Source organism: Crotalus tigris, unplaced genomic scaffold (genome assembly GCF_016545835.1).
Source record: "Crotalus tigris isolate CLP2741 ecotype Arizona unplaced genomic scaffold, ASM1654583v1 scf7180000018825.4774228, whole genome shotgun sequence".
In the NCBI taxonomy this organism is placed as follows: Eukaryota; Metazoa; Chordata; class Lepidosauria; order Squamata; family Viperidae; genus Crotalus; species Crotalus tigris.
In genome coordinates this window covers 3,365,146-3,392,478 of record NW_024097215.1, presented here as the reverse complement: position 1 = coordinate 3,392,478, position 27,333 = coordinate 3,365,146, and the positions used below count along the sequence as shown (strand labels likewise).

Genomic DNA, 27,333 nt, shown 5'->3' with positions numbered 1-27,333 from the left:
GAAGAAGAAGAAGAAGAAGAAAGCATAAAATATTTAATGTGCCTTATGAATAGGTCAGATGAAGAAAAACATATGTTAATGTTTAAGACATCTCACAATGCTACATCATGTTGGCTGCAGTAGATGGCTATCTAGTTGATGAAATATGTCCTTTATAGGGAAAATTATTTATGGTTGTAATCCTACTTATCTAGGTATTGAATTGAATGCAACATGCTCATGAATAAACATAGATAAGACTGCACTCCAACCATATTTTCTTCACACGTTTGCAGCATATACAAATACCTTCAAGGCCACTTAATTGATTGTGGAGTAGGACGTTTCATCGATTACTGCCTGGCTAGCTTTCATAGGCATCCATTTTTCACAAATTCCACCCACCCACCCAACCCCAGTGGTGTCTGTGTATCTGTGAGTCTGTGTGAATACTGACATCGTGTGCAAAGAGTTACAGGTGCTGATCATGACAATGCCAAACTGATTCAGCAACATGCGTTGTAATCTCAAAGGTGCTTTTTCAAAAGGCAATTTGACTGTTTTTTTTTGAGGAAGAAGAAAATGTTTTGTTTCTTATCCAAGAAGCTTCAGCAGTTGTGACTGGATGGTGGGGGGATGGAAGGATAGGTTCTGACAAGATTGGAGGGGTGGAATTATTATTTTTGCAGTCATTTGATTGTTAGCGCTCTCTCTGAGTACCATTGACAATAAACTGATGAAGCTTCTTAGATAAGAAGCAAAACCTCTTCTTCTTCCTTCTTAAAAAAAAAACGGTTGTCTTTTGAAAAAACACCTTTGAGACAAATATGACCTGGATGACTGAGAATTTCCAGACGTGCACTCTAATGTTGCAAGCTCTTTCTTCTGCAGCATCTCAGAGGCAGAGTTTGTCTTGCATTATTTCATCACCTGTTCCTCCCTCCCACCCTTTCCCTGAGGATGCTTGATTCCCTGCTTGATTTGCTTCCTCTGGGGGCAATCCTGGAAGTCTAAGCCTTTGTAAAGAGGAGGTTAAAATTCAGGCAAGCTTTGACTCCACCGAGCCCATTGCTACGTTTCCATTCTTTCTGCTGGGTGCAATTCTCCCAAATTCTCCAACCTGTCGGCAGTACATTCACAAGTCTCACAAAGTTTGGATGGAATCACCAGGTTTTATGGCAACTAGTTGGTCCTCATCACTTTTGCAAATTAAAAAAAAAAAGCTGAAGCAATAATTGTACGCTGCTTGACGGATGTTACAGATAGCAAGTTAGCGCCCTTTGAGACATGCAGAACTTGGAGCATTAAACCAAGCGTAATTACTTAAGGCAAGTCCAAGCAATCAGTGGAAACACTCTTAATCTAGAAGCAGGGTCCAGACTTCTTCCGTTTACTAGGCAAAACCCATTAGCATGTGCAGAAGTGCTTAGAATTGACTTACTGCTACCTCTGGAAACTATATATACACTCATATATACACTCTGCCAGCTGTCTTTAAGCATTGATTTCCATGGTGTTGGGCTCCCCCTGCTGCTCTCGGATGAGATGAGGCCCAGCAGTCCGAACCAAGCGAGTGGGGTGTGGGGCCCGCCCAGGTGAGCTGGGAGGCCTGGTGGGGGAGCTCTGTGTTCTGGAAGTGACTGGAGACCTGGCAGGGGAGCGATGGTGTCTACGGGCAGCCCAAACAGGCAGTCCAGGAGATCTTGCAGGAGGAGGTGGAGAATTGGAGTAACTGGGTGGTGAAGGTTGAACAGCCTCTCTGGAGTCAGGCACGGATTCCACTTCAGCTTCAGGAGAGTCCTTTGAGAAACGGGAAAATACAGGAAGCTGCAGTCAGAAACAAAGAATAGACTCTAACGATCCTCATGCATGGTGACCGCTGTTAGAAAAGCAGGTTGAATTCATGGATTTATTCGTGTTTAGGCAACTGCATATCCCAGTGGTGGCGAACCTATGGCACAGGTGCCAAAGGCGGCACTCAGAGCCCTCTCTGTGGGCACGCACACCATCGCCCCAGTCCTGGGCCTTCAGCTGGGTTTTATAAAACCTTTTCGCTTTAGGCCTCCGCTGCCATGTGCAAAAAAAAAAAAAAGGTTCAATCAGTCAATTTCAAGTTCTTGCGGGAAAAAAAAAGATCTTGCAAAGTTGGAATTGATTGATTTAGTCCCACCCAGTCTGCCATTACCACCGCAGCCCCACCCACCCAATGGGCCACACCCAACCAGCATTCGGCGATGCATAAGTGGGTTTTGGGTTTTAGTTTGGGCACTCAGTCTCTAAAAGGTTCGCCATCACTGGCATATTCCATTCCATTTATGATCCAGGCTCCCAAATTAACCTCTGAAATTTTACTATTAGCTTCCTTTAAGAGGAAAAGCAGTATGTAACTACTACTACAATATCACGTGGGGGAAATTTACAGTGGTCTATGAAGATTCTCAATCTCCCAGGTCCCAAAGGTGCTTTTTTCCAAATGGCAACTGGACTTTCCTGCTTTGAAAAAGTTTCACTTCTCATCCAAGACGCTTCTTCGGTTCTGGACAGAAGTGCACTGAGAGCTGAAGAAGCTTCTCAGATAAGAAGCGAAATGTTTTCAAAGGGAGCACAACCAACAAAGTCCAGTTACCTTTTGGAAAAAAAAAAAACACCTTTGAGACATAATCTACAGTTGGATTCTCTGTAGCCACCCCAGCCCTTTGGAATAGCCTTGCATCTGAGATTTGAGGGGCCTCTATCCGTTTAGCTTTTCAGGAGACTGTGAAAACCTGGCTTTTCCCCTAAATGTTGGGCTAGGATGGGGCTGTCAGGATGTCAGTAGTTTGGTTGGAAGTGGGAAAGCTATTTTATTTTTAGTCCATTGTTTTTACTGATTGTTCTGAGCTGCTTACTAGGTGAGATCACCAGCTGATTCAGGCGGTTATATCAGTGCTTTAAATAAGTAAATAAACCAATTAAAGATTTGTTGACCATAGGGGAATGGTTTGTTATATTATGAATATTAAATAACAGAATATCAGAGTTGGAAGGGAGCTTGGAGTTCATCTAGTCCAACCCCCTGCTCAAGCAGGAAACCCTGTAACATTTCAGACAAACGGTTGTCCAATTTCTTCTTAAAAACCTCCAAGGGAAACAAGGTTGCCTCCAACAGCAAAGAGAGGTCAGCCACAATCTTTTCCAGGTTCACATTAATCCTGGGAGACATCACTTTATAATGTTGAATCTTTCCGTAGGCTTGTCCATGCCATCTGTATGAAGGTTAATTGTTGACGTGTGAGTTAAAAGCAGTCCCCAAACCACAAAGCCTGAGATATACCTTGTCCTGCAGGATATACAAAGCCACTGGATTCTTGCGTTCGTGTTCACTGCTTCTAGGAACGACCTCAACTGCATAATAAAGCAAAAATGAAAATTGGTATTGTTTTAGGGCAGACATGTCAAACACAAGGCCCGGAGGCTGGATATGGCCCGCGAAGTGGTTTCATGTGGCCCACGAAGCCATCCTGGAAACAGTGAGGGAACGGCCCCCGCTGCCTTGGCCCTGGCCCAGGCCGGCCGGGAGCCAATGTACAATTTTGCGGTGGCCATCTATGCCGAAACGTATTCAATCTTAGCTCCACAAGGCCATCTGGAAACAGCAAGGAACCAGCCCCTGCTGCGTCGGGCCCACCTCCTGGGTGCATGCTGGGGAGGTGTGAGGAATGAAGAAATGGACCATGCCTTGGTGCATGCCCTGGTCCCACCCCCTTCTGCCAGAGACCCTCAGATCTGTCCCACTGCTGCCCAGGCCCCCACAGACACCCTGGACACGAATGATATAGAGCTGGCCACGCCCACCCAGTAGGCCACACCCACTCTGTCCACACCCACCCAGTAGGCTGCACCCACCCTGGCCATACCCACCCAGCCCCCGAGGGCAACTGCAATGCTGATGTGGCCCTCAATGAAATTGAGTTTGACACCCCTGTTTTAGGGTCTTTTTAATGTGTAAAAACACTCCTTGTGAACTAGTTGGGAATGTGCCAGTGATAGGTAGCTTTGAAGGACTTTGTTGCTAAAAGACCAAGTTGTATGACTGCACTAAGATCTCCGTTGGTTGTAGATCTTTCCTGAGACCTCTTTGTCCAGCTCTGTTAATATATATCTGTGGTTGTGGCTGATCTGCACCTCTACTTAGCAAGACTGAATTTGCAGTCAAGTAGCTTGCCTTGATCTCTGCTGTCTTATAGTGCTCTCGTTGACCCAATTTAATGTTCTTGACTGGGTTACTTCAGTTGAATTTGTCTAAAATAGCCTGTCTCTTCCTTTGCTTTTTCAGCAGCATAAACCTAGTATCTCCAAATTAAAGCAAGGTTCCATTGTTCATTCTCATTGATAAGAACCATCCACTATACATTTGTGTACCCTTCACTGAAAAGTTCTGTAAACTACGAATCCTTGTCACAACTTGGGGCCCAGCCTGACCTTAGTAAGATGGGTTGTCAATAATACACTGACTAGAAATTCTGGATATTGTGATCCTGCACATCTGGAAAGCATCATAGAGAGATAACAGTCTGGGATGGGGTGAATTATTTTACCATCATGTTTGAAATGTTCTTCATTCTGGTCCAGATATTCTGAGGAACTTTGCTTCTCTAGTTTCTTTTTGTTCCTGTAATGAAAGAGAACCCAAGAGCTTGCCTTAGTGATTTTGCTTGGTTATGGTAAAGCCATCTTGACATCCTAGGGATGAGATACCACATACAATGGACAACTGGCAGTTCAGCTTCCAACAAAGCTGATCAAAATGTGTCCCACGATGACAGGTGGAAAATGCCTGACTTATTATATGCTGTCCTCTACCCAGGTTTGCTCAATGTTCCACCAACCAGAAAGACCAACTAACATGAGGGAAAAAAATTAAGAAACTCTCTCATCCATTCTCTCATATATGTTTTCCACTAGTTCCCAGTATCTGCTGATATATCTGCTAACAAAATACTGGAGAAAAATGAAAAAAATAAATCATGGTGCAGGGTGCAGAGAGCCAAAAGTCTTATCTTTTGTGTAAGAGCCCTTAACCAACTTTTTTGGACGCTCATGAAGAAGGTCTCATTAAGCTAAAATTGTAGGAATTGAGCTATAAGAACTATGGGTTCTTATTAAGGACAACTCAAACATTATTAACCTCAGCAATTGCAATGATGCAGAAACTAACAATCTACCCCAGAGGAGCCAAGGATGGGCCTGATCTATCATACTTTGCCATTCTCCAGAGTTTTGAAGAAATAAGTTGATTGTGGAGTTCATAACAGAATCCCTATGCCTTGTGACTCTGGAGAAACAAGGCAGTTCAGTACATGGTCCTTGTTTGTGATTATTATAGAGACTCTCCAGAACCCTGTTTAGCACCCTCACCCATCCTACAAAACAGACAAGTTTTACATTGCTGCTGTCAGACACCGATCAAGATATAACAAAGGAATGTTGCCTTCTATTGTCCAGTTGCAATGAAGACATGAGAATTGCTGATTTCTTCAGCTAACTTTGATTTCATTTACAATTCCTATTTTGAAAATTTAGGCTACTTCTCATTAACTGAAATACTATTACACAGAGCTCTGATCTTTGATCATCATCAAAGGATTTGATTTGATCCAGAATTTCACTAATGTGCATTATCAAGGAAGCAGTTTCACATCCATCTACTCTAATCCAGGGAGAAGAAAGACTTGGGCTAAATTATTCTTTTCCACTTCAGGATCTGAGGTTTGTTCCAGTTACATGTATAACCTTATAAAGCATTGGGCTGTACATTTTTGCAGCTGCTAAAGAGATATAAGCAATGAGAAGCAAGCAAAGGTGAAAATGACTTTCATTTTTTTAAAAAAAAAAAGTTTTCCAAAATGGATCTCTGAACCCCAATTTTGTTTCCCTTGTTTGGCTGATCCTTCAACGTGATCCATAGGATTGACTTATTAAATATACCTTGGACTACACTGCTAAATGCCTTCTAAAAGCATGCTTCCTTAATTATTGTTCCAAGGTAAATCCATAATTTCCCTTCACGATTTTGCTGGGAAAAACAGAGCAAAGGGTGCATTTCAACAGGATGGACACCATTTTGAAAAGTAGGGTTATTTCAGATCAGCTCAAGTGAATGCAGCAATGGCCTGGCTTGGATAACACCCCAGCACCAGAGCCAGCAGGCTTGTACCAAGGTTACAATAAAGCAAAAATTAAACCATCTGCTGTTAGAAGATGTCTTGTCTTAAAATGTGTTTCATTTCATTTGGGAAAAATTTGAGGATGTTGGTAATTGTAGATAATGCCCAGGTCTATATTTCCCAATAGGGACATTATGTTTAAGTTATATGCATTCGGGTTCATACTTCTTGGATGGTTTCCAGCAGGCACAGACAGTCACTAAGGTACCCAGAAGGAAAATTCCCCCGGTGGACAGGATTATATAGAGAGAGCTCCTTCCTGTGAAAATACAAAAATTGAATTAGAAATGTGATTAATTAAATGAAAAGAGTAACACTTGAGATTGGCCTAAAGGATTAAACTAAAAGGTTGTGGCCTTATGCTGAATTTCTGATCTCTGAGGGAAAAGGGAAAATTATCAGGAAGATGTTTGATGAAAGTTTCTGCTTTTACACTCGTATACATATTGTACATACACTTATATAACTAGCAGGCTGGAACCCCTGAAAACTAAAATCAAAAACTTCCTTCCTTCCTTCCTTCCTTCCTTCCTTCCTTCCTTCCTTCCTTCCTTCCTTCCTTCCTCCCTCCCTCCCTCCCTCCCTCCCTCCCTCCCTCCTTCCTTCCTTCCTTCCTTCCTTCCTTCCTTCCTTCCTTCCTTCCTTCCTTCCTTCCTTCCTTCCTTCCTTCCCATGACTATTATAAACTGCTATTCTTCCAAAGTAGTGCCTTAGCACCTTCATATTACATGGCAAGGAATAGTCTGCCAAAAATAATGTGTTTCCTTCAAGAACTGGAAGTTCACACCATGCAAAATTCAGAGAAAGACATTTTGCAATGTGCACCATCCGGGGCCATCTGGCTACAGTCTGTACAACTCTGGCCTTACCCTTGATTTATAACTACCTCCTGAGTTTTATTTGGAGGCAATATTTCACACTCTTGTTTTAGAGAATCCATGGAGATTTGGCTGCCTTCTTTGGCATTACCTGCCAACTCCAGCTTAAAAGCCAGCAAAACATCTCCATTCTTCTGATCTCCCCTTTCCTTTGTAGGATACTGTCAAGGGGAGGGGTCATGCCTGGGTTAGGTCAAGTTTCTGAACCAAAAGAATGTTTTGCTTTAAAGATATTATTCTCCATTTTTGTGTAGGGGGAATAAGAGGTACCTGAGAGGAAGAATAGATAAAGAAAGTTGTGGAAAGCTGAGTGGGCACTTGTTCATGGATGCTGCCATGAATGTAGCAAATCAGGAGAATGCCAACATGATGGTATCCGTTCAGTGATGCCATAATGCAAATGCAATCATCAGATCCTTGTATGAACTCTTTGAGATAGTCAGGAAACAGACACTGCATGAAGTACTGGAACTTAATGTAGGATGCAATAACTGAGTTATGAAAATCTGACAGAGATTTTCTTCCTGTACATGTATCTATAGCAATGGTGGCGAACTTATGGTGCCAGAGGCAGCACTCAGAGCCCTCTCTGTGGCCACGTGCATCATCGCCCCAGTCCTAGGCCTTCAGCTGGGTTTTATAAAACCTTTTCTCTTTAGACCTCCACCACCATGTGCAAAAAAAAAAAAAAAAGGTTCAATCAGTCAATTTCAACTTCGGGAGAGGGGGGAAGTTCTTGCAAAGTTGGAACTGATTGATTGAACTGCCAGTCTGCCTTTACCACTGCAGCCATGCCCACCCAATTGGCCACACCCACCCAATGGGCCACACCTACCCAGCACTCAACGATGCATAAGTGGGTTTTGGGTTGCATTTTGGGCACTCGGTCTCTAAAAGGTTCGCCATCACTGATCTATAGATTTCAAGTGCTCCTCCTACTGCACAAAGCAACACAATTGTAAGAATGGTCATGGGATGTAAGTGAGGAGAAGAGGTCTATGGAGATTCTCAGTCATCCAAGTCATGGTTGTCCCAAAGGTGCTTTTTCAAAAGGCAACTGGACTCTGAAGAAGCTTCTGGCATGAGGGGCGAAACATCTTCAAGGGGGAAAAAAATAAAGAAAAGTCCAGTTGCTGTTTGAAAAACCACCTTTGGGTTAGGAGCAGAAGGCAAAGTGAGCAATATAATAAATTCTTCCTTGAGTCAACCTTGATTTCTGTTGATCAGGCAGACACTCTTGTTTTCTTGGCAATAGTATCAAAGCTCTTTGCTAATGTCAAAACTGATTTCAAACTCAATGTTTTCCCTGTTTTACTCTTTAGATTTATATCTCACTATAACCTTTACTCTTCCTACGGCATCTCCTTTCTCATTACCCTATTATTTTCAATTTGCAAAAGTCTTTTCAAAGGCTTTCCAAGTAGCAAACAGATCAAAATATACACATAAAAACGAGACTGACACAGAGCTATTAAACAGTCAGACTCTAGTTCAAAACAATAAACAGCACTTAACTAATCATCATTACTTCAATTCAAAAGGCCTGGCTGAGGAGGAAAGCAACAAACAGAAGACACAACCCAAATTTGAAGTATCATTAAGAGGGAACACTCTATTAATCTGAGTTTGCCAGAATAGCTAGCCAACTCTCCAAGCCCTTATTATCAGCACCATGATTATTATCTTTTTCTTTATATTTCTTTCTAAACATTTATGTTGACAGCAGCAAGAATCTTATATGCATGAAGATGTAAAGACTCTAATTCCCACAATGAAGAGTGGATGGTAAAGGTGATGGAGATAGCAGAGATGACTGCTTTAATTAAAGAAAAGAATTTATCTGGCTTTGTTTTAACTAGGAAAATGCTTCTGGACTTTTCTCAGAACTCAAAACAATGAAACTTTGATTTTAGTTTTTTGGTGATTAGAATGATTTTATAATTACAGAAATGGCTTGAAATGTTGTGAAATGTAACAAAAGGCTGAGGTTGTATTATTTTTATAATCTACTGAATCAAAGAAAGTTGGAAGTCATTCCTTATTTCTCTTATTGCTCTTTTCTTTCTTTTCTTCTTCTAATTTTTTTTTCATTTTTATCTTAGCATAAAACTTATTTTAAAAAGTATTCTAAACAAATATTTTCTTTATAACATTTATCTACTGCCCATCTTTCTCACAGAGTGACTTTGGGCAGTGAACAAATAAACATAAAAACATTATATATATATATATATATATATATATATATATATATATATATATATATATATATATATATATATATATATATATTGCAATATATATTTGCAATATATATATATTGGAAAATTTGCATAAAAATACGACTCCTGGGCATGTCTATGGTACAAATAAAATACGAACACCAGGAGAGTATAAATATAAAAATATACTTTACTAAAAGCTGCCAAGCTTTCGTTTGGAAACTCCAAACATCATCAGGGCTAAGGAGCCAGTAAACAATGATGACTTAAATGGGTTTTGCCGGCATCTGCACCCGGCTCATGGACCGCGTCACCGGTCCCGGCCGGTTAATTAGTGTTCCAGATGTTTCTTTATTACTCTCCTTACGCTTCCTTCTATGGTTCTTCCAGATCATATATATATTATCATAAAAACAATTAAAAACAAGAATAAAATAGTTAACATTCAAGATTTGGTACTACAGACAGGTGTATGGATTTGTGAATCCCACACTTACTGTACACCGTCAGTTTTACAGGAACACTTTGTCCTTTGCTAATAGGGTTCTCTACCAGACAGCTGTAAGTGTCGTCATCGGACATCAGGACTCTAGTGATGGTGAGGGTTTTCTGATCATGGGAGAGGATCAGCCGAGAGTCATTGATAAGAGGCTTGTTGTCCTTCATCCATGTATAGATGGGCTTAGTGCCATTCGCATGGGAACAGTTGAGAGAGAAATATTCACTCAGCTCCAGCACAGTTGAGGAGGCCAAGGCAACGTGGGGCCTTGAAACCGGAACTAGAATCAACGAAGAAAAAAAATGGCATCTCATTGGTCTTGAAGACACAATAATGGACAAGGAAGAGGGTTGATGGGAAATGCATTTAGTGGAATTATTCAGGCTGTTCTGCTTCCCTTATAGCTTCTTCATCCATCTCAAAGAGAAAGACAATAATTCACATTGTTTAATTGACCTTGATTGTATATAGACTGCTGAGCAGAAAGTGATGCCACGTGGGGTTTTTTTACAGTTAAACCCAAGTCAGCTGCAGGATCTAATCTATGAGACAAAGTAATCTGACGTTTCCAACCTTTCTCTCACCTGGCCAGCGCTGGAAATAATGTTCATTATATTTTCGATGTACCAGTTCCTCAAATGAATATTCGGAAAGCACTTGTTAACGTAATCTCTAACCATGCAACTTCCATGATGGAAGGCTCTAATTTAAGGACCTGCAAGTGGAAGTTATGTCAGTACTGAACTGAACTGATATGGTGATGTGGATGAAGGTTTCATTTCCTTGTCAGCTCTTTGAGATAGGCCAGGTCAAGAAATGGAATTGCTAGGAGTTTTACGATGCACTTTAATGTAGTTAGAGTACTTTAGCAAAATCTTGAAAGCCTGTTTACCTTGACTTATACCCACACAATCATGATAGAATTTCTTGAAGTTTCTTACATTTCTACTTTCTGAAGATTTAAATAACTTTCCAGCAATCTGAGTCAAACCTACGGTCCATTACTCACCGACTCCATACGGACTAAGGAAGAAACTATTCGATCAGACAGTCAGTCATGCCCTAGTCACTCATCATTTGATTACTGCAATGCATTCTACATGGGGCTGCCATCCCAACTGGTCCAGAAGGCAGCAGCACCAACAGTGCTGGATATACAGTTTCTTAATAAGCCCATATAACATCTCCACTTTGCAAGCTGCACTGATTCTGGTTGTGATTAAAAGTGTGGGTGTTACCTATAAAGCCATACATGGCATAGGAGCTAGTTATTTAAGGGACTACCTGCCACTTTGATCTTGATTCTGGTTAACCAGTGGAACAGCTTGCCCTCAGAAATCGTGGGCGCTCCATCACTGGAGGTTTTTAAAGAGAGACTGGACAGTCACTTGTCTGAGATTGTATAGGCTAGGGCTTTTCAACCGGTGGTACATGTACCACTAGTGGTACGTTGGCATCTGGCAGGTTGAACAGCACTGTAAAAAAATGTTTAAAAAGTGTAAAAGTGGATGAGGTGAAGCAGCAGCAGTGCTGCAGAGACTTGTGGGAAAGTCAGCTGGAACTGCACGTTGCCTGGGTCTCAACCCAACCTACCTTACAGGATTGTTGTTTTGGAGAAAACAGGAGGAGGAAGGAGTATTAGGTATGTTCGCCGCCTTGAGTTGCCTATTAAGTAATAACAGCATGACAAAACTCTAATAAATAAATAAATGAACTGATGTGTTGTTTGGGCCAAGGAATAGTAATGCTAACTAATATGTATGTGAGGTAAATAAAAATCAATAAATCACTAAATCATTTTTTTCTAAGATCAACCTACCGTCCACTGTAAGATTAATGCTCATTTCGCCTGTAAAAGTGTCATCTGTGATGGAAATTTCCACCTCGTAGGTCCCTTCATCAGATAACTGCAACTCATTGATCAGTAGAGAGCCGTTCTCGAAGATTCTTATCCGATCTCTATACTCTGGGCGCAGGTTCCCTATGATCCCTGTGCCGATGGACTGGACTATCGTCACTGCCTTGTGGCGTTTCACTTGCCATTTGATCACAGGCTTGTCATGGCTTGTGCTGGTGTATTTCACAGAGAGCAGGGCGGGCTTGCCAACTGTACCATGAATGAATAATACTGGACTGGTGATATTGACTCCGTCTATCAGCTCTAATGGAGGAAAAGAAACAGAAATATAACCGATATTAAACAGGAGCCCTGGTGGCACAATGGTTAGAATGAAATATTGCAGGCGAACTCTGCCCACAGTCTGGAGTTCGATCCTGGCTGGCTCAAGGTTGACTCAGCCTTCCACCCTTCCCAGGTGGGTAAAATGAGGATCCAGATTATTGGGGCAATAGGTTGACTCTGTGAACCGCTTAAAGAGGGCTGTAAAGTCTATGGGGCAGCATATAAATCCAAGTGCTATTGCTGTTGCTATTGCTGACTTATTTGAAGTCGCTAAACATGCTTTCATGGTGCTCACCAAGGGAATATCCAGAACTGATAAGTTTATAATCAAGAACTCCCTGATTAGAAAGACTATGCTGAATGTGGATGACGGAGCTGCAGTCCAACATTCCCAGAAGACAACTCACTGGGAAAAGAGGATTAAGTTGTGAGGACCCAGTACACTTCTGTCCCGTAAGTGCACATCTTTTGCTCTTAGTGTAGCTCCTAACATAAAACTGGAGTGCCACATTTTGCATATTTCATTTAAAAATCATAGCACCAATTTAACTAGAAGCTTACTGAGACCAATATTGAATGAATAGAGCTTTTGTTGTGTGAACGTTACAAGATGGGCTTAAGGATCTGTGTTATTGATACAAAGGAGAAAAAGAGCAAGGACGAGATCTACCAAGTCATTGGATAATTAATTAAATTCAACAGAAAATAAAGGTTGAGGTTGCAGTCATGAGCACACTCGAGTGTAAACACTAATGAATGCCATAGGGTACATTTGGCATTGCATAGTGTGTTCATTACAGCATGCTTGTTTAATTATAGACTATACATTTCATTCCAGGGCTGGTAATGTAACTGGCTAATTAACAGGGGTTTCTACAGCTCCCTAGCAGTGGCCTTAATGAGACCCTGCAAGCAAAGAGCCAGAAGGGCTGAACGCTAGATTGTGCTGATGGGTGCTGCACAACCAATTAATTCACTGTGCCTAAATGCAACATAATTTAAACCCTGTTCAGGCGCTTGCCAGAACTCACTTTCTTAGCTTCCGGGATTGATATAATCTAAAGAGAGTTGGAGATATAACATGGCTGACCTTTCCTTGCCTTTCCTTAGCACCCAGCAAAGTGAGGCTGTGAAATGCCGTGATAGTGTCACAGTGTTGGCTTGGAAGTGTCCTTTGTATAAAAGAATGAGTTCACTGACATTTAGGCTAGTGTCAGAATGATAACAAACAGATGGACAAGTATGACAAAAAGATGGTCAAAAGAAGACATTTGCTCAGAGGTTTTGCATCCTCCACCCAGGACCCCTAAGATTCTATATGCCTGGATTCTTTTCATGTTGTTTGGAAATACCAACTTGTATACATGCTTTTTTTGAAGCTCTCATTCATTTCAATCGGTTTTGGCTGGCTTTTTTTCTCATAGAACACTCAGAATGGAGTTCCGGCACCTTTTTTGGATGGAACCTTGTAGGGTAGACAAGGTGGGTTGTATGACGTCTGTAAGTTTCGGCACCTTTTTTTTTTTTTTTTTTAAGAAAAAAAGCACTGGGCTTTGGTAAAGATTGAGCTGGATTACATTTCATGTGTCTTGCCGGAAAAGTCAACAGGGGATGAATGCCCTTCAAACTAAATTAAGAACGGCTTCTGAAATCTATTCTCCATCCCCACCACCTGCTGAGTCTCTTTTTCAGAAGATGGCTCTCACCATGCTTCTGCTGATATCATATGAAATGTAAGAGGTACTTATGGGTCTTTGAAGTTGATTCCATTTTACTTGACACCATATATACAGTACATACATGGATCTAATTAAAGAAACCCTTCACTAAGAACACTAAACTGAAGAAGTTAGAGGTGGAGGTGAAAAGGAGGAAACCTTTAATTGAAAGTACAGAAACCATGATAAGTGTCAATTCTCATTTGCTGAGTACTGCAGGACTGGAAAGGCTGCCCTAAAATTTTTGATATTAGGCAAAACTCATCCAGAGGAACAACTCCTGTTGTTTTAGGTCAGCTCTTCAGTCCAGCATTGTTTGGTACGGATCTCTTGAGGTTTCAGAAGGATTGACTTCTAAGACTCTGTTTCTATAGATGGAATCAGGAACACAGGATGCTGGTAAGCCTTGACTTACAACAGCTGAAGTTGCAATGGCACTGAAAAAAGGGACTTATGACCATTTTTCACACTTACAACCATTGCAGCATTCCCCCATGGTCACGTGATCAAAATTCAGATGCTTGGCAACTGGCTCACATTTATGACGGTTGCAAGTGTCCTGGGGTCATTTGTTCCCCTTTGGTGACCTTCTGACAAGCAAAGTCAACGGGGAAGGCAGATTCACTTAATAACCGTGTTTCTAAATTAACAACTGCAGTGATTCACTTAACAACTGCGGCAAGAAAGGTTGTAAATCGGGTCAAAACTCACTGAACAAATATTTCACTTAACAACAGAAATGGTTGTTGCTCCATTGTGGTCGCGCATCAAGGACTACCTGTATATCCCTACAATGGAGGGAGAATCAAGAAACCAGGATACACCCATGTGACCACAAGGTTGAGACCGAAAACACATTGAATGTCACATGTGTCATTTTTGGAACAGTTTCAGCTACCCGAGGAGCAATATGGAGCAGATAGAAATATGGATCATTTAGGGGACCATCAAGTCCGAAACTAGGAACTACATACGTAGCATGGAGAGGACTCAATTAATTCCAAGGTCATCAGATTGATCGACACCCAAACTTCGACTGTTTTATCTTGCATTCTCAGTTCAGGGCAAACAGAAGGAAACCCTATGCTCAAGAACGACATGGTTAAAAAAAAAAAATGAGCAGAAACCCACATTTCTGATTTAAATTGACTTCCTTGTTGCATCATGGGAAGTTTCTGAGGAGGTCTCCTTTTTCCTTTCTGTAAAAGCACCCATGTGGAAGGGGCACAGATCAGGGAGAAGCACAGGAACAAAAGCAATTGGGATGAGAACAAATAATGTCAAACCGTGGAGGAAAAGCAAATCAGAGCAGTGTCCTCTCATTCATGTTGCTTTTCTTTTATTCAGATCTATTTGGAGCTTTTCTTAGAAGAAAACAAAACAATCTGGGATTCCCTCTAGAGGTAGGACATTCAACTACTAGGTTTCACCCCGGATAGCTTGTTGAGATCAGCTAAGGACAGCTAGGTGCCAGATTGGGAACTTTAAAAATATACTAAAGTAATGGCAAGTCATTTATGTCCACTCTCTCACAAGAACCCACACACGCACACACACACACACACATACCCTCAATGGATGAACTTACCAGAGTTCAGTTCAACTTGAGGATATCTTTAGCTTTCAATTATTCACTGGTATGCACACATTTCCAGAAACTTTCCTACATACTCAACCTTGGCTTTTTTATATTTATTTTCTTAGATGTATATGGCCATCCATTTATCCTATCATGTTTGCAGGTAACCTCAGCAAACATTGCTCCTATATTCATATTCCACCACTGGAATTGTCAACATCCAGCTCAAGAATCCAAATAAAACTCCAGGTTCATCCTGTTTCTGAAAATCATACTGTTTATTGAATACACTGCTTGGTGATGTTGAAGCAAAACTAACTCTGAGGTTCCCACACCAATATTGTTTAAACAATATTTTTCACAGCCAAGCTCCCAACATCTTACGTAATTCATATCAACAAGTCCACTTTGTCTGCTCCCCCCCCCTTAAGCTAAAAGCAAATTGAAACACAGAGGCACATAGCTGCCAAAGTTTCATCCTTGACAGGAACATGAATATTCAACAATAAACAGTGTTTTGGATATAACAATGTCTGCTTCAAAAGGACCTTGAAGAGAGATCTACCTTCTTCACATGCAGAGAGACCTACCCCTTTGCTTTACCTGGTTATTTTGTTAGTTAGTTTGTTTGTTTATATTGCACTTGTGTCAGAAACACTGAGACGCTTCCGGGTTGAAAGAATTAGCTGGTGACATCACCATTGTCCTGGGGACATCCAGTTGGGGGGTCTTTTCCTGTCCCTGGCAGGAGCTGGAGTAAAGGATGAGAACTCAACCCTGCCCCACAGCAGCTCATGGGTCTTGAACGCGGGCTTGCTAACTTCCTGCCTAACGTTTCAACCATTCAAGCCACTGTGCTCCATAACCTAGTTATGGAAGATTGACAGTGTTGTGGTCAAAATAACACACAAAGGAAATGTACAGGCCAGAAAGGGTTAAAACCACTGTTTGTTAGTCCAAAGGTAGCAGCTTATAATGAATCATTGGTCTCTTTCAGAAATGCCAAGAACAAGCACCACAATGCTAGACTGGCCATACATAGAATATTAATCAAGGGCAGTGTTGATTACATTATAACTAATAGATTATAAGGATGAGATGGGCACTTTTAAGGAATAATAATGCATGTGTTCCTTGATAGCCAATAGTAACCTTGGGAATTCTACAAATTAGACAAATATTTTATTTTTTATTAACAAGCTGTATGATACTTATCACCGGGAATGAGAAGAGAAGAGATATACACCAGTGCACGTCCTTGATATTTCAGCTTGTGTGACTTGAATTTTATAGTCACTGCAGACATAGTACCAGGTTTCTTTCATAAAAACTCTCAGGTTATATGTTTGTAGAACTCACAGAAATGTACAATGGAGAAAATATATAATGTTGTTGCATTAAAGAGGGAAAATATGAAACTGTGTTATTGAAGTATGCAATTTTATGCCACGCCTCCTCAAAAATTAGACCATCCAAAAGCAGAATCAATTATTGCACAGGGTGGTCCACGGGGCATGGTTAAAAATAAATAAATATGTAATTGTGTAATTGAAGCTTTACCTGTTTTTATGGGCATCACGGCTGCCATGTTGCCTTTTTTATTATTCCATTTGGAAAGCCCTGATCGGTTAGCTATGATGCTTTTTATCAGCTGCACTAAGCCAGATTTCCAGGCTATATCACGAGTTCCATAAATCTAACAGGAAAAAGGGCTTTACTATACAGCTCCTTCTACCTTTAGAAATATATATTTTTTAATTTATTGGTGAGTGCATAACCAAGCCAGAAGTACTCTCAAACTGTTTTAATTTCAGATAGTAGTTGATCCTGTCTCTTGTGTAGCATCCCCAGTTGTCTTTCTACTCTTGCTAGGAAGTGTTAAATGACATACCAGTCAGAGCTCTGCTATCTGTCTGGTAACACCTGCTTCTCTCTAATTTAAATCCTATTGAATTATTTATTAATAGATTTTTTCTTCCTGCCATTCAGCTAAAAATCAAGTGGCGTATTTATACAGAATCAGGGAAAAAGCTGGGTTGTATTTATAAGCCCAAAGTAGAAGATTTTTATCACAGAAGGAAAGGAATAGTGAGCACATGGGGGAAAAAACATTTTTAAAGTTTATTTGTTAAATCTCACTCCATGACTTGGTAGTGGCCACGTTCTCTCTGTTCTTTGTCTTACGACCTTCGATTCTATCCCCCAGCTCATGATTAAGTATCTTGTACATACGTCCCTAATAAGTTGCACACTTGTGTGAGTAACTTCCCCAATCCAAATTTATTTCAACACAATCTCCTACTATATATATATTTTAAAGGAGGCAATCATTTCTCATACATATTCAAAAACACTGAGTATTCTAAGACATGCTTTTATTCAAGATTCATCTTTCCAGAAAATACTATTTTCTACAGGTGATTAGAATTAAAAGAAATGGACCCTGGTGGAATTAGTGTGCGGCTTTTACCTGGGACATGATTAATCTCAGTCTCTAAAGCAGTGATGGCGAACCTTTTAGAGACTGAGTGCCCAAACTACAACCCAAAACCCACTTATGCATCGCTGAGTGCCAGGTAGGTGTGGCCCATTGGGTGGGTGTGGCCAGTAGGATGGGCGTGGCCCATTGGGTGGGCGTGGCTGTGGTGGTAACGGCAGACTGGGTGGGACTAAAAAGTTCAATCAATCAATTCCAACTTTGCAAGAGCTTTTTTTTTCCCTCAAGAAGTTGAAATTGACTGATTGAACCTTTTTTTTTTTTTTTTTGCACACAGCAGTGGAGGCCTGAAGCGAAAAGGTTTTATAAAACCCAGTTGAAGGCCTAGGACTGGGGCAACAATGCGTGTGCCCACAGAAAGGGCTCTGAGTGCCGCCTCTGGCACCCGTGCCATAGGTTCGCCACCACTGCTCTAAAGAATCGGTGGCAAATTTCTTCTCTATCCCTATAGGAAAGACCTCAGAGGAAAAGGCTCCTGTGAAAGGATGAAGGTCTCAGCTGGAAGAGGGTATCTATCTATCTATCTATCTATCTATCTATCTATCTATCTATCTATCTATCTTTAGCTAGATAGCTAGACAGCTATCTAGCAAGATAGAAGATAGAAAGATAGATAGACAGAGATAGATAGATATAGAGATAGCTAGATTCAGCATCTATCCATCCATCCATCCATCCATCCATCCATCCATCCTGTTGCTTTATTTAAACTTATATATGTAAATCAGTGATTGCATGACCTCTGTAGATGCCTACAGGCTAAATAAATAAAATCTATGCTTTGTTTTCCATTAATTTCCCCCACTCAGATGCCCTCCATTGGTTGTATGTGTTATGAGAGTTGATGTCCCAACCCATCTGGAGAGTATCTGGTCGAGAAAAGTAGTTTTAGGCTACTGGAGGAAGGGAGGACAAAGTAGCTGGGTGGTTCTGCTTCACTGCAGGTGGGCTAAGCTAGCCCCTAAATGTTCCTTGGAGGGGTTTCTTCTAGGGTTGGGACACTATGAATAGAATCAGGAGTGTTTCTTCGCTGAAAGACATTTGGAAACAGTTGGCAGTCATCCAAGCTGACTGTTTTGAAAGCTGTGTACTTCCAGTACATTTTGTATCCTGGGCAAAGGAGCTTCTTTGCTGGAAACAGGGAGGGCGTGCTGGTCTCCTAGGCATCGGATCCAGCATTTGGGGGCAGACTCGAGACTGCCAGGAGCCAAGGACAAAGCTTTTGGTTGTGGAGCTTAGCTCCTTCCTGGCTCTAATTTAAAAGGCTGTAGTATAAGGAACAGCAGCATTTCTGATTCATCAAGTTACATGAAAGGCTTGGCAACCTCACCAGCCAGACAAAGGAAGCAGAGGCAGCCTCAGATAGGGATGCTTCTGGTTTGGCGTGGCTTCAAGGGGGCCCAAAATGGCCTTGTTCTAAGCAACGCACCTGCTCATGGCTTTTAGCAGCCACTGTTGGGAATGTGAGAGTGTTCAGTCTGCTAAATTAGAATTAACTAAATCAGATGACCTGTATCTCAAAGAAAAGGGCAATCTTTTTGATCCAATGAATGCAATTTGAATTTTGAGAACATGTCAGATCAAACTGATGGCTAAATTGGGTCGAAAATCATTTCGACGAGAAGGCCAACATTTTCTTTAGTTCTTTTTTTCTTCTGAGGAGGAGGGAAGCGGGCTCTATTTCAAAACATAGCATTGGGCTAGAGCAGGGGTAGGCAACTTTGGCTCTTTTATGACTCATGGACTTCAGCTCCCAGAATTCCTCAGCCAGCCTGGCTCAGCTTGGAAACCTCTCCCTTTCCCCTCAGCATGGCTGGCTCAGGAATTCTGGGAGTTGACGTCCATGAGTCATAAAAGAACCAAGGTTGCCTACCCCTAGTCTAGAGCAACCCACTCATCATTTCTACTATTTTAGGAATGACTGAGGACCCCGTATACATTTCTGAGCATAAGACCAGGGATCTTCAAACTTAGCCCTTTTATGACTTGTGGACTTCAGCTCCCAGAATTCCTCAGCCAGTGTGCCTGGTTGAGGAATTCTGGAAGTTGAAGTCCACAAGTCATAAAAGGGCCAAGTTTGAAGACCCCTGCATTAGACTATTGAGGTCCTTCAACCCTAGACAATGCTAGTCCATCTATACTACTGTACTGTAGTGGTGAATAAACACAATCTAGACCAGTTACTTTTGCATATATTTTCCTTAGGGCAGATTTCATATTCCCGTTTCCCCCAAAATCGTTTACTGGACAAATAAAACAAAGTTGGATTTCTAACAGGGCAGCCCTTTAAAAATGGCCAAGAGAAAATGGGAATGCCCCCAAATTAAAGCAAGCAATTCAAAATAACAACCCAGGTTACAAGAAGACATTAATCTGCATAAAATGAATGTGACGATTTCTTGGTCTAAGCTAGCTGGCATGGAATAGCAACTGTATTAAACATAGAAATATATTATCTAGCTATTGGCAATATCTAGCTTGTCTTGACTAAGCCTTCACAAAAGCTAAGAAGGGTTGGGCCTGTTTAATACAAGGATAGAGGATTACCAGAAAATCCCAGAGTTATTGGTTACACTGGAGAGTTAAAAAAAGACTAGGAAGTCAAAGGACATCATTAGACCACCCCCACATTGCTACCAAAAATAATTACATGGACACTCCAGCTTAAATCAAGAAAGCCTTTTTATTTTACTTTAATATCTCATGTAATGGAGTAGACTTGATCCTACACTCTATGTAGCTATTATTTCAGAGGGCCCCAATGTTCATTAAGCCATCATTTTCTGGATTCACACAACACCAAGCCATAAACCATGTTTTAGAAACTGCAATGGAGGAAATATGCTGATACAGCTTATTACACACCTGATCTTCCAGGTTGCCAAGTTAATGCATAGGATTTTTGGCTTTCACTCTTCAAAGTATAGATTTGTTTGTTTTTTCAGCTGCAATCCTACCTGAGACCTGTTTGAAAATTTCCTAGCTTGTTTGCTTCCCCCAAATGCTTTCCCAAGAAACAGACCATCTGACTACATCTGTAGGAACAAACAAATCTAGTTCTTTCAAGGGCAAAAGCCACAAATCCCAAGCATTAATTTGGCAACCTGTGTAAAAAGCTCAATGAACATATCTCCTCCACTGTAGCTCCTAATGCATGTTTTATGACTGTATGTTCTGCGAATGCAACAAATAGTGGCTTAATGAATACTGGGACTTTCTAAAATAACATCATTCATTGATTAATCGTGGTTAGTGGTACCTATAATTCATCCAAGACAACCATGTTAAGATTGAATAAACTTTTGTTCAAATTGGAAATGGATGTTTCCTTTCCTTAAGTATCGGAGATAGAAAAAATAAAGAAGTACATGAGCAAGGAAGGAAGGAAATGTAGATTAAATTAATCTGATGCAATTTTTTTCTGTGTCCAAGATAGGTGACATTCCTAAATTATAGATTGACATGTGATAGAGTAATGTAATTACATAATTACTTTTAAAGCATCTATCTATCTATCTATCTATCTATCTATCTATCTATCTATCTATCTATCTATCCATTTACCCACCCACTACCTACCTACCAGCTTTTCCAGGCTGGTGTCCTACAAATTCACATCCTCTCCATCTAATGATCGCAACCAGAAAAATCTGCCATAGGTTATGCAGTAGTTATTACCTCCATGTTAATCTTTCATATATCAATTCTAATTAGACTACCTGAAAAAATACTGAAAAAGTACTATACAATTGGGAATCTTATAGTTATCCACTCCTCAGCAACTTACTCTTAATGCAACATATTCCATAATCCAGGAAATGCAAATTACAAAGTCAGAAGTGCCACTCTGTGTACAATTGCTCAGAAGCCAAACTCCCACTGAACTCAATAAACCTAATTCCCAAATAAGCAAGTATACACAGTTCCTCCACATATTGATTCAAGAGAAAATTCTGCTAAATTCACTGCAACTTCAAGCTTCGAGGTGCATACAGTAGTGTATACGCACACATAGGAAATTTAAATACTGCTAATCCATCCTTTTATTTATGTCATTATCAGTTCTCTTTCTATAAATATTGCCTACGTAGCTTAAAAGTCAAACTGCCTTGCTTTAAAAACATACCTGAGCAGAACCAGTATTCAAGGTGCATTCCTTCAAAGACTTCCCTAGATTTAGAGATGCACAGATCTATAATCTATTCTATAAAGAACAGTGTATTAACTCAATTTTTTAAAAAAACAGCCACTGAAATGCTCATTCCAAGGAGAGCTGTGAAGGGACAGAGTAGGTATCTGGACCATTCTGACGACTCTTCATTCAGCATCCAAAGAGACTCTTCCTTGCTTTCCACAGGAGCAATTGCTCAAATACCTTTTGCCCAAATGTTTTTAAGAAGGCTAGTTTCCTACCTGCATAGTAGATTACAAAAAGGCAAACGATATGTACGAAACCCGGAGTGCTGAGAAGTCTGGACAAAGCTTCTCTTTCTCTCTTCATTTTGGGTTTAGCTTTAGATCCTTCTCACACACAATTAGCATGTTTTGTCCACTCCAAGCACGTCCCTTAGTACGGCTTGGAGTTGTTCTGCTACCACTGAACTCTGCCAAGTCCCCTTTCAATAGACAGAGCTCTGTGTGTTGTCCTGGATTGTTGTGGAAGGGTTTGTTGGATTTTATGTTTTTACCCTTCTTTCTTTCCTTTGGGTCAGACCTAAGACTTGGTGAGCTGAGATCCTTCGTGCCAAAGGATTAGCTAATCATATTTAAAAACAACACAGGCTGTATTTCTGACTTTCAAGGGCAGCTTCACAGGAAATTCCTGATTTAAAATTGGGGAAAGACCCAGAAACTCAACATTTCTGATTACGGCTGGTGGCATATTTCCCCAGTGCACATTCTTCTAGAATAAAACCCCACAACCATTTCCAACCAAGATGAAATTACATAGTCCCATGTACGTTGAGAAGAACATATAAGGAACGGTTGCTAGAATTGGGTATGTCTAGTTTAACGAAGAGAAGGACGAGGGGGGACATGATAGCAGTATTCCAATATCTCAGGGGCTGCCATAAAGAAGAGGGAATCAAGCTATTTTCCAAAGCACCTGAAGGCAGGACAAGAAGCAACGGTGGAAACTAATCAAGGAGAGAAGCAACCTAGAACTAAGGAGAAACTTCCTGACAGTGAGAACAATTAATCAGTGGAACAGCCTGCCTCCAGAAGTAGTAAATGCTCCAACACTGGAAGTTTTTAAGAAGAGACTGGACAGCCATTTGTCTCAAATGGTATAGGGTTTCCTGCCTGAGCAGGGGGTTGGACTAGATGACCTTCAAGGTCCCTTCCAACTTTACTACTATTATTATTATATAAGTACTAGATTAAATCACATCAGAGAAGGCTACCCTATCTTATTTTCAAAAGTACTTAAAAGTGCCAACAATACAGTATGTGACAAAACAAATAATGGCTTGGATTTTGTGGCTTTAACTTCAACCCAGCATGGTCACTGATGTACAGAAACATATAACCTCTGTTTTCTAAAACACTGCCAGAAGTTGACACCATAATATAATTTTTAAGAGGGCTGAAGAGGAACATTCCTAAACACAAGTAGACAAATATCAATCGCAGTTAATCCGTTTTGCTTTAATTACATTTACATGTAAAACGAATTAAGGTATTCTGGCTTCACCCAGGTTTTTGTGGGAACTCTGGCATTCTATTCAAAGGCTGTTACTCAGTCTTCAATGTTTTGCATACACAGAGAGAAAGAGAAAGGAATAAGAAAAAGGAAAGGGGATAGACATGTTTTTCATTTGATGTCTTAAAACTGTTTATTGCATTCATCACCCAAATTCTAGCAGTAGACGTTCTCTTCTGTGGGCATCTTTTCTTTTACAGGATGCTGAGCCCATTTCCAAATGTTTTGATCTATGAGAGATTATTTGTTTGAAGAAAGGTTCCCCCCCCCATTTTTTCTAGAGGTTTCTGTAGAAACAACCACCTTATCCAACTGAAATTTGCAACGCTGCCTCCATAGAGTCAGGAACTCATAGCAAAGGAAGACAATACAGCATCCTGCTGAAAGTTGCATTCAGCTAGCTTATCAATATTTTCTGTAAAAGTATTTCTGATTGTATAATGAACTAAACCCCATTCCCAGAACTAAACCACAATGTACAAATGGGAACACTGCACGTGATGTAGCATAGACTTAGAGGATTACAATGAAGCTGTTTTCAGATTTTGTCTCCTCCAGAGAGACAATTTGGCACGGTCATCTGCTACTTTGATATATCTCATAGATATTACGATAGAAAGGGTGGAGGGAACAAGATAATACAAATGGATAGAAACAGAGGATGTAAAGACCGTAACTAAAGCTTTGGTCCAAATAGTAAGCGTGCCTGTCAACATGAACAAATGCTTTAAAATTATACCTTGATCTATGAGTTTAATCTGCTTAATTGCTGTTCTCCTGGAAATGTCCTAAAATAATTACAAGATTGCCTCTGAACAGGAGACAATGCCTTAGAAATATCATACTTTTTGGAAAGGTAGAGGTTTTTTTTCACTTTTTTTTTTAAAAAATGTTGTAGCTTATCTTTTTTTATTTATGTTTGTTTTATTTTATTATGTTTATTTTATTTATGTACCCACACACTTATCATTTAGAGTGAAAGCCTGTGATACATTCTGATCTGGCGTTGCTGATTGGTTGCAAATAAAAAGTAGGTTGCAAAACATTTGGACAGTTCCATGCTGCGTTCAAAGAAGCAAACAACTCAGCTTTAAGAGGAAATGGTTTAATCATTATAAATGGTGATAAATGCTTGCAGTACAGAACTTTAAAAGACAGACCAAGAGCACAACATGACAAGAAAAGCAATATAGGAATCTGTCAATAGATAAGTGTATGTCACATCATGAAGGAAAAGATTCCAGGAAATGGCAGTGCACCATTCATTGCACAACAGATCAACACCGGACATCCATTTTCAATTAGATACCATATGATCTTAAAAGTCCCAGGCAATGCTGGGCATATGATATCATTCAATTTAAAGCAGCGGTTCTCAACCTATGGGTCGCGACCCCATTTGGGGTCGAACGACCATTTTACGGGGGTCGCGAAACAACGTGATCCGCCATATTCCCCCTCAGGGGGCGGTGCCACGCATGCGCGATGCGGCCGTGTGACGGGGGTCGCCGTCACAAGAAGATTGAGAACCGCTGCCTTAGTCACTTTTTTATTCATAAGGTCAACACATAAAGCGTTTATTTAAGACAGGGGTCTTCAATCTTGACCCTTTTATGACTTGTAGACTTCAACTCCCAGAATTCCTCAGCAAGCATGCCTGGCTGAGGAATTCTGGGGGTTGAAGTCCACAAGTCATAGAAGGGCGAAGTTTGCAGACCCCTCATTTAAGAGCTGATCTTGCCAAGGATGTGAGTAGGATTCGAACTCAGAGCCACATAAAACAGGAGTCCGCTTGGGGGACGATATAATAAAATGTCGATTAATAAAACAATAATAAAACTCCTTTGCTGGAACCTAGCCTTCTGCATGGTTTAGTAGCCAGTTCAATGCACCGGGCAAACCCCCCAAACACGTGTGGATCAGTCACAAAGCGAGGAGACTCGTGTGAATCCGACCTCGGGTTTTAAGTTCATGAAAAAGCAAAGAAAAAGAAAGGAAAAATAAAGGCAAGTGCACCACTTTTCGTTGGCCACGAGATGGCAGCATTGATCCATGGTTGGGAAAGGAAGGCCAAAAAGACCCGCTGCCCTTTAAAAGAATAAAACTGAATTTAACTGATTAAAAGAATATGACGCACTTGTGCAAAGTGGTCTTCTATTGCAGATCTGGGGTAGGCAACCTGGGCTCTTTTATGGCTGGTGGACTTCAACTCCCAGAATTCCTGAGCCAGCCACGCTGAAGGGAAAGGGAGAGGTTTCCAAGCTGAGCCAGGCTGGCTCAGGGATTCTGGGAGTTGAGGTCTACGAGTCATAAAAGAGCCAAGTTGGAAGACCCACGGGCTTGACAATAATAGAACTGGTTGGTCTTTCTCTTCTTCTAGAGCAGGGCTGGGCAACCTTGGCTCTTTTATGACTCGTGGACGTCAACTCCCAGAATTCCTGAGCATAGCTGACTCAGGAATTCTGGGAGTTGAAGTCCACGAGTGCCTGTCGCTGGTCTTGACAATCATTGGCAGAGATAGTCCTTGATTTTTTTTGACCTTCTTGTTTAAAATAAAACGTTTCGCTGCCTGGAAAAGACGCATGATTAAGCCCGCTATCTGAATCCGTTTTTCAGAGTCTCTTTTTAAGCGAAGGCTCCCCCAGATGGGGCGAAGCCTCCAGGAGAAGGCATTACACACTGACACACAACGTCGCAACCGCCAAATCTCCCGTCACCTGCGCAGCTTCGGCCCACCTGGCCGTAACGAGGCGCCGCGCATGGCTTCCCGCCGTTTCCATGGCAACCGCTCCGCGAGCCGCGGCCGGGCCCGGATTGCGAGGTTGGGGGGGGGGGTTGAGAAACAGTGGCGCGCGCCCACTGTGTGCGCGTGTGCACGAGCGCGAGCGCGCTCCCTTCCCCGCCCAGCGCCACCCAAGGACCTCCTGGCGAATTTCTTCTCCGCGCCAGCCTCGACGGCGATTGGCTGCTGCGAAAACCCGTCGCCCGGATTGGCTGAGAGGCCTCCCTCCTCTCCGAGGGGCGGGGGCATTTAAAAAGTCGGCGGGCTCCTCCAGCTGAGTGCAAAAAGAATAGCGAGCGCGCTGCGCAGGCAGCAGACGCCGCTACCGCGTCTCTTTTTCCTGAAAAAAAGACGATGCTGCGGGGCGCCGGGGGGCAAAAATGTCTCTCTCTCCGGCGCTCCCGCGGCCCAAGTCCTCGAGCTCGAGGCCGGGCAGGGCCTTTTGAGCTTTTGAGGTAATTCTGAGACTTTTCTACGTTGTAAGATACGGGGGGGAGCGTGAATTCTTTAGCTAAATTAATAGCTTATTTATTCTCGCGGAGTAAGGGCAGCACCCGTGGTCATTTTAACCGCGGCGTGTATTCTTCGGAGTAAAAGGGCCGGTGGGGGCTGAGGTAATATCTCAACGGGGTGTTCTTTAGAAGGACGCCGATACCACGGGTGACTAAAGATAGTTACCTCGGTCTTTCCCTCGGGGAATAACGTAATTCTAGTCCAGGGGAATCAGAAAATTAGTTTTAAAGGTAAAATGGCCTCGAGAGCTGACCTGGCTCTCGGGAATAAAGTAAATTCTTGGCGTCTGGGGTAGTTTTAGCCAAGACTCGAGTTCTTAAAGTTTTGGTGGAACCTGGGGTAATTTCAGCCATGTCCCTTTAAAAGGACCAAACTCCCACAGGTGGATAAGAATTAAAATTGGTTTTAACGGTAAAATTGACTCGGGCTGACGTTGCGCTCAGGAATAAAGCAAATTCGTGGCACCTGCAGTAATTTTCGCCATGTCCCTTGAAAAAGGAGTAAATAAGAGTTAAAATTAGCTTCAAACTACCATAGGAGGATAAGAATTAAAATTCGTTTTTTTTTATAGATG

At 41.4% G+C, this 27,333-nt stretch overlaps 1 protein-coding gene across 2 annotated transcripts; it reads right to left on the bottom strand.

Annotated features, from left to right (window-relative positions):
* Window positions 1-1,131: 1,131 nt before the first annotated feature.
* On the bottom strand, window positions 1,132-22,411 carry HEPACAM (hepatic and glial cell adhesion molecule). 2 transcript variants are annotated; one of them, XM_039356628.1, is made up of 7 exons: window positions 22,174-22,411; window positions 11,604-11,945; window positions 9,783-10,064; window positions 6,351-6,444; window positions 4,557-4,630; window positions 3,293-3,363; window positions 1,132-1,806 (listed from the first exon to the last, which is right to left on the bottom strand). In XM_039356628.1, exons 1-7 carry the CDS (start codon window positions 22,259-22,261, stop codon window positions 1,474-1,476), a joined length of 1,284 nt encoding a protein of 427 aa, XP_039212562.1. In that variant the 5' UTR covers window positions 22,262-22,411; the 3' UTR covers window positions 1,132-1,473. The 2 variants fall into 2 exon arrangements, with proteins under 2 accessions (XP_039212562.1, XP_039212563.1); XM_039356629.1 differs by having other exon boundaries at window positions 1,132-1,779.
* Window positions 22,412-27,333: the final 4,922 nt, after the last annotated feature.